Raw genomic sequence first — 7994 nt, forward strand, 5'->3', positions numbered from 1 at the left:
GAAGACTCAGGGAACCTCTTGCTAAGTGCAAGAGAGACAAATGATCAGGTAGCACCCGAATCGAACAACACCTGAACTGAAAATACCGTTCACATGGAACGATCCTAAATAAAACACATAATATGGCACATAAATATCATAATCAACATATAATAAAAACTAGGGAGAAGAAATCATACCCGTTACCACATCGGATGCAGTGCGTGCCTCCTCGGTAGTCAACTGGAAGGCTCGGCTCCTCATCACTGGAGCCTCTGACTTGACATGTCAGCCATCTGTGATCCGTAGAGTCGCTGGAGCTGGTGTCGCCGCTGGCGCTGCTGCTGCTGACAACCTCAGGCAATTGGCCTTTTTATGGCCTCGCTAGTTGCAGTGGAAAGACAGCAACTCTGATGTCTGGATAGTGGGGGTAGGAGCGGTACAATCCTTGCTGAAATGCCCAGTCTTGCCGCACTTGTAGCAGCCCGGTACCCCCGCCCTGCATACCCCCTCGTGTGGCTTGCCTCATTTTCCACAGTGGCTCCAGCCCTGATGGCCCTTCGACCTAGCATCGGGTCCCTTGGGTTTCTTCCCCTAAACCCCAGTAACCTGCTCCTCTCTGCCTTCCTCTTCCTGAGGTGCTCTAAATCGATCTCCCTCTCCCTTCGCCCTGGAAATCATGGAATCCAGGGTCGGGCATGCTAAGTAGCTGACATGCTCCCGAATATCAGCTCTCAACAAGTCATGATAGTGGGTCTTTCGCATCTCCTGCATACTAAGGCACCAATAAGGCTCTCTCCCGAAACTTGGCGGTTATATCTGCCACCGTCTCTGTAGTCTGTCTCATGTTAATAAACTCCCTGGCCAGCTGTTGAAGCTCCTCAGTCGGCGCAAACTCAGCCCTAAACCTGGTCACAAATTCAGACCAGGTCATAGCCTCAATGGCGAGGCTCCCAAAGAATCACCCACGGACTCCCACCAATCTCTAGCCCTATCCCTTAAACATCCAGCAACATATCGAACCTTCGACCCCTCAGGGCAGAAGCTAGTCAACTGAGCAGACTCCATGTCTGCAATCCATCTCCTGGCAACAATGGGGTCCTTCACCCCATGGAAGTCTAGAGCACCACATCCCCTGAAGTCCTTGAAGGATAGTGTGCGAGTCCCCGTCTGGCCAGACGCCATATCGCACGTAAACGCCCTGAGGCGATCCTCCATCAGCTCGACAATCCCCTCCTCGATCGACCCAAAAATCACCGAGGTTGCCCCAAGAATGCCTCTCGTGATCTCTGACGCGCTGAACTCGCGCAGTCTCTCATCAACTGGTTCGGATCCCGAACCTGAACTTGTTCCTGATCCTGATCCTCCTGCTCCGTGGCGCGTAATCATCACCATTTTCAAAAAAAACACATAATCATCAGGGTCATACATAACCTCGAGAGGTTTCTCATACTACAAGTTCCTTGGTTCTTTCTCAGCCCTCCTTAACTTGAGTACGGATCCTCTGCTTCCAGTAGTACGGGCCCATACTACCTTCCACATCTATCCGTACTTTCCTTAAGGATTTCCTTGACTTTACCAAGTCCCTTCTACTACTACTGCTCTCCACACTAATCTCATCCCACGCTCACCCTAGGGTAACACTCCTACCTACTCTCCGCCATCAGCTGCACAAGGAATTCCTGCCACCTTCACCTAACTAGCTTGTGAGTACCATTACATATCGTCAAGACCAGATAATTTTTCAAATGAGAGGTCCTACCCTACAACGGTTGGATTCAAACCAGAGCTGCGCAATAGGGCTAGACCTAACCTTCTGAAATTATTTAATCCTTGCAATATGTAACCTAACGTACCCGTTTACTAGTTAGCTAAAGATAGCTACAACTTCTAAAAGCACGAAGCAAACAACATTCGTGCATTGAGTACCCATACCAAGCATATCCTATTCAGGCCATCATACTGTTGACTAATAAGTTCTAGCATGTAACTCAATAAGCACATATAACAGGCACATAAGGCATCCCCTAGATCCTTAGCCCTAAACTAGCATGCAGTTCTCATACAAATACGACAGGCATGTAAGGAATCATTCCTAGATCCTTAGCCCTACTCTAGCATGCAATTCTCATAATCATATAATAACATAACATAAATGTATGGGTATCATGGGGTAAACTAACTTGAGCTCGGCCGGTCTCGCACATCACACACCTTGTTCTTTCTTAAAACCTTTTACTTTAACTTTTGGAAAAATCATTTTCTTGTGAAAAATCTTTCAAACCCTCGATTTGAGTCCAGACACCCCCGAAGGTGTGTCCGAATCTCTCAAACCAAAGCTCTGATACCAACTTGTAACATCCCAATTTTCAAGACCAAAAATTTTGTTTTCAATTAAGTAACTCATAAATCAGTTTACTGAAAAACATCAATGATTCATATCATTTCATAAAACCTTAGTCACGTGTCTCAAGAACCATAACATAAAATAGTAATAATGTCAGAGTACAATCCCATGGATCTCAAAATGCGGAAATCATAAGTGTGCGATGCGCTGCTAACGTGTCAGCTCCTTCCCCTTCGTTGATGAGGTACCTGAAACAAAACTGAAAACTGTAAGCACGAAGCTTAGTGAGTTCCCCCATCATACCACATACCATACAAATCACATACTGTCGGGCATATCTGGGTACCCGGCCTACCCTGTCAGACATATCTGGGTGCCCGACCTACCCTGCTGAGCATACTGGGGTGCTCAACCTACCTCACTGTCAGGCATATCTGGGTGCCCAACCTACCCTCCAGTGTATCTCAACCGGTTACGGGGACTATTTCACCCCCTACCACTACCACATAATAACATAATATAACATAAACATACTATCAAGCATAGTTGGGTACTAGACTACCTCTTGGGCCCTATCGACCGGTAGCCGGGGACTATTCCCCTTACCACCACTATCACATAACGTCATATCATGCTAGCACATAATCATAACAGATAACAACATACCAGACAAGTATCACGAAGACAATTATATATACTATAACTCTTACTAGTGGGCCGACCTTGGTGCCTTAGACCCATTTCTACTGGAAGGTAACTCACCACAATGTCGTGCAGTAACTGAACCGTCCCCGGCGCTGGAACTGACTCCCCTCAAACTCCTACACATAACAACCTTCCTTAATTACCATTTCATACTCTTAACCCTTTCAAGGGTTACTCAGGTCAAAGCGACAATCAAGATCAACATCTTGGTCAAAGTCAACTCTGGGTCAAAGTCAACGCTTGGTTGACTCAACTCGCTGAGTTGACCCTACAACTCGCTGAGTCCTCGAATCCTCAAAACACTAAAACCTCGACCCTACTCGCTGAGTCTTGCACGCTCTCGCCGAGTTCTCCTTCATACAAAGTCGGGACCTTCTTCAAATGACTCGCCGAGTTCTTCCTTGAAGTCGTCGAGTCCTTCTTCATGCAAGAAGACACCTTTAGTCCTGGACTCGCCGAGTTCCTTATGAACTCGTCGAGTTCATCTTCATGCAGTTGGGACTTGTCTTGAACTCGTCGAGTTCTGTTCTTGAACTCGCCGAGTTCTATGATCTCCATGTCCACTATGAGCCCAACTGGATGAGTGCTCTTCTAACTCAACACCTTGTCCATTATCAGAAGGGGTTTGGGGAAAACTGTGACCCGACTCGCCGAGTCGTATGAGCGACTCGCCGAGTCGTATGAGCGACTCGTCGAGTCCCTCCATATCCACAACTATTTAGTCGATTTCAGTTGGTCTGAATGCATCCAAAACATAGATCTGACCTCCTAGGGTCCATATTACACGTAAAGTTACAAACTTTACGTTCATGCATGGGTCTTCAAGCCCAAAAGATCCAAAAAATGGAGTCTACAAGATGCATGAGGTTCTTATGGCAATAAAGTTGGCACCTTTATGCCATAGGAACCCTCAATGGTTCCAGATCTGAATTCATATCCCCTTAGGACCACAAAACCCCGAATATGGCTCTACTAAAGCTTAAACAAGGTAGAAACTTGCCCTAACTAGAGATCTAAGAGATAGATGGCCATGGTTGAAGCTTTTTACCTTGAATGAGCTGGAAATGAAGCAAAACCTCTGGATCTACTTACTTCTTCTGGATCCCCCAAGCTTCCACTTCCTTCTTCAAGCTTTAAAAAACCAAAAATACACAAAAAAAAATGGCTCAAGAACACTCCAAATGCTTTAGGGTTTCAAGTTAGGGCTTTTCTGGACTGAAAGAAGTGATGGAGGCTGGATTGGGACGAGATAAGGCGTTTAAATAGGGTGCAAACCCTAAATATTAGGGTTTCATTCGGACAGACCTACTCGCCGAGTCAGGCTCCGGACTCGTCGAGTAGGTTACTTAAAATCCGTGTCCAAAGTCTAGTCTACTCGACGAGTTGGTCCTCCAACTCGCCCAGTCCCAGTGTAAAATATGCAATTATTTAAATTTAAAATACGTACCGGGAACTGGGTGTTACAATTTAGCCAAAAACGCTACGGCTTTTCCCAAATTCGCTTGTGGCATGCCAAAATGCGTTCCACCCTAAGGAGATGTCAAATGCATTTAAGGCATAGAAAATGCACTCCAACCTTGGAGGGTGCCCTACTGATGAAGAATATGGATGCACATGTTCTTCATGAACGCGCTCATGGTCTTCTTGAATGTGTTGCAATTTGTTGAATGCGCTCTTGGATTTGTGAATGCGCTGACACCTCTAGAATGAGTTGCCTTGGTACAAAGGTGATCATGGTGTAAAGGTGCTTACCTAGGTTAAAGGTGTTTTTAGTTGTTGCATGGTGTTCTGTGATTGGTTGATATCCATTTGGGCCTACGAATGGATGGGATCGGCCCATCAATGTTTTATGTATGATACTTCGTCTATAAATAAGGGTTGCTACCTAGGATTTATAGATGATCGTTTGTGTGGTCTTCAGAGAGTCTTTTGTCTGTCTTGATTGTATTGTTACTTTGTTCGAGCTCATGAATGAGAATACTCATTCCTGTCGTGTAGACATAGGTCACATTGACCGAAAATCGTTAAATATTATGTCTTTGTGTGTGTGAGAGAGATTTTATATACTTTTGTCGTGTTTATTCCTGGCACAGTTTTTTAGTCAAAATATTGACTCATATTATTTTGAGGATGAAGATAGTGATTTTGAAGATGATGAGAGTGACAATTACAGAATGGTGATAGCTTCAATGCTTTAATTTGTCATCTTTCATGTTCTTGATCATGCTTAGATGTTGCAGGATTGGGTTTCGGTTCTAGAAGTTGATGAAAAATCTTAGGGGTCCATTGGTGTTTGGCTAAAATTGGAAACCATGTGTTTGTCCCATCCAATGGATTTTGCTAAACAACGGGCAGACGTGAGAATTATTTACTATAAAATGTTATTAATTATGAATCCATCAAATTCACCTTTGTTGTTCTTTAGTTTCTATCATATATTCCTAATAATTGCATGGACCCGCCTCCTTCTGGAATGTCTATTCATAGCCTTCTTTGACATGCATTTTTTGGAGAGACTTAAAAAGAAGAGTTGCAGAAGGATGAGAGCTTCGAAAATGGGATTTCGTACTCCAAGTACATACACTTCGTATTCTATTTCCATCAATATATTATGTCTACTTATATTGTATACGGCTATACGTGAGAAATAACAACATAACTTCCATTTATTTGTGTATTCTATCATTCTACCTTATATTGTTTATTTTAATGATTTAATAAGAACATAAAGTAAGATGCCATGATAAACAAAACAATTGAACTATGTTGCTATTTATTGCATTTACTAAAAGAAGCATTCAGCTGTCTTTTTACAAGTCAACTTCTTTTAATAAAATCCGTTTGACTCGTTAACAACAAATTATAGCTCAAAGTTACCAACTTTTATCAATACATGAATTAAAATACACACCTCCAAGCAACAAGTTAGATTATTTATGAGCAATGCACAAAATCTCCTAAAAACTTTTAGCTACAAATGCTACTGTAGTTTGTGCAAATCTTGCACAACAAATACCAAGTTTCATCACTTAAAGAATATTTTAGTTTTTTGGTGCATTCAGTCTACTGGATTAATAAGGTGAAGCAGAATCTTGTTGAGTTCTTCTCCATCACTCCATTCATGAACTTTTGGCTTAATAGGTACAGATGATTTGGAAATCAAATGATGTAATGGGAAGTTTTTTCTTGGCATCACATGGTCTTTTTCTCCAAGCTTCAAAGTTGGACAAAAATCACCTCCACCATCTCCAATGTAGATTATCACCCCCTTTGATTCCAACATTGAATCTTGTATTCGATTCAAAACTAATCCCTGTTTACAGTGTGATAAAAAATAATAATAATAATACAAGTTTGAGATCAGAGGGAAACAAGATTGATAGTTGCTGATTGAGTAATTTAGGTACCTTGCACAAATTTGGAGGACAAAGATTGCAGCCATGGGGAGGCAAAGTTGAATCATGATATGGAAAGATTCGAAGTCTGCCTTCTTTATCAACAAAAGTAGGGTTTGTAATGATCTCAGAAAAGCATTCATAAACTCCATGGTTTTTCAAGATTGTTTCTATGAAGAACTTGTTAGCATCACTGAGTACCTTCAAATCACATCTGAAACAATCACAGTTCATTGTAATATCCGAAATGATGAATCAAGAAGATGAGAATTTGATCAGTGTAGTGAGTACCCAAGAGCATGAGCTGATTTAATGGCTGAAATGATATGTGGATCTAAAGGGACACGATTTAAACAGTTTATGATGTCTTCGATTGTTTTTCCCTGAGAATGTAGCTCCTCCATCATACGATCCTGAATTCAATAACACAGTAAAGTTTGTCATTATATCAGTATTTAAATAATTGCGATTTCAGTTTTGGGAGCAAAAACTGAATGATTTTCTGATTATTTAGGTCAAAACAATAGGAATCGAAGATGGGTTGCAGTAAAAAAGCTGGTTGTCGGGATAAATGAAAACTCGATATGAAATTTGAATTTGAATATATAAAAATGGAATCCAAGCAAAATCGATTTGAAATTAGAACTAAACGCAGCTCGATTTTAATTACTTTGAGATAATTAGGCGTGTATGGAAATTGTGAATCGGTTGATTTTACAATGAGATTAGAACTTCACATTCGTCATCAAAAGCATATTTACAAAAGGTTTTCAGCTAGAAACACCCTTATTTAATTACCAAATCCGACTAGAGAACTGAAATTGTTTCATGAATTAAGTTAAGAGGTTAAAAGAAAACGATAAATCATACAAACCATGAGAGAATTCCATGGCAATGTTTGGCGAAGCTGATTAAACAATTGGGTCAAGCCCATTTCTACCACCAGCCAGCGATCACTATCGTCGTCCATAATCGTTCGATCAAAATCCCATATGATCGTCATTTCTCCGACGACCGTAGGCTTTGGTTTCGCCGGCGCCATGAAGAAAGCTTAAAGCGGCGCCGTAGGCGATTGTAATAAGTAATTTTGATTAGAGCCACGGAAATGGTCACGGACTTGCTGTATTAGGGGTTGTTCCGAAAAGCAATCAATTTGAACCACGAGTGTAATTAAGTTGAAACATAATTAATTATTAAATTTAAAAAAAAATTATGATATATTTTAAAAAATTAAGTAATTTAATCACATTTTAATATCTACTCGAATAAAATAATCAAAAAATTTATTTTTTTACAAAAAATAACCATTTGGTCTGAAATAGATATTCCTAACCAAGAAAAAAAAACATTTTTTCTAATAGAAATATATATTTCAAACTAAATTCCTTGGATTTCGAAAAAAAAAAAAACTTAGGAATTTCAAAAACTAGTCCGAAATCCGATAAACTCTAGGATTTCGAAAAAGAAATTTGTTTTTTTACTTAAATATATCAAAAAGCAAAACAACATAGGGTGTTTTTGGTAAAATTAGCTGGCAGTCGGTAGTCTGTAGCTTGCAGCGTTTTGTT

General features: G+C 40.9%; 1 protein-coding gene across 1 annotated transcript; it reads right to left on the bottom strand.

The window, feature by feature from the left end:
- Positions 1 to 5775: 5775 nt before the first annotated feature.
- On the bottom strand, positions 5776 to 7557 carry LOC145123460 (thiamine phosphate phosphatase-like protein). Its single transcript, XM_079058669.1, has 4 exons — positions 7301 to 7557; positions 6718 to 6839; positions 6439 to 6640; positions 5776 to 6344 (listed from the first exon to the last, which is right to left on the bottom strand). The coding sequence occupies exons 1-4, from the start codon at positions 7466 to 7468 to the stop codon at positions 6090 to 6092; spliced, it is 747 nt and encodes a 248-aa protein (XP_078914795.1). The 5' UTR covers positions 7469 to 7557; the 3' UTR covers positions 5776 to 6089.
- Positions 7558 to 7994: the final 437 nt, after the last annotated feature.

Source organism: Lactuca virosa, chromosome 7, assembly GCF_052849685.1.
Source record: "Lactuca virosa cultivar CGN04683 chromosome 7, Lactuca_virosa_CGN04683_v6, whole genome shotgun sequence".
In the NCBI taxonomy this organism is placed as follows: Eukaryota; Viridiplantae; Streptophyta; class Magnoliopsida; order Asterales; family Asteraceae; genus Lactuca; species Lactuca virosa.

Coding starts and splice junctions, on each gene's coding strand:
- LOC145123460 (XM_079058669.1), bottom strand. CDS start 7,468: ATGGCGCCGGCGAAACCAAAGCCTACGGTCGTCGGAGAAATGACGATC. Junction 6,840..7,300: donor TGCCATGGAATTCTCTCATG/GTTTGTATGATT, acceptor TATTGAATTCAG/GATCGTATGATGGAGGAGCT. Junction 6,641..6,717: donor AAATCAGCTCATGCTCTTGG/GTACTCACTACA, acceptor TGATTGTTTCAG/ATGTGATTTGAAGGTACTCA.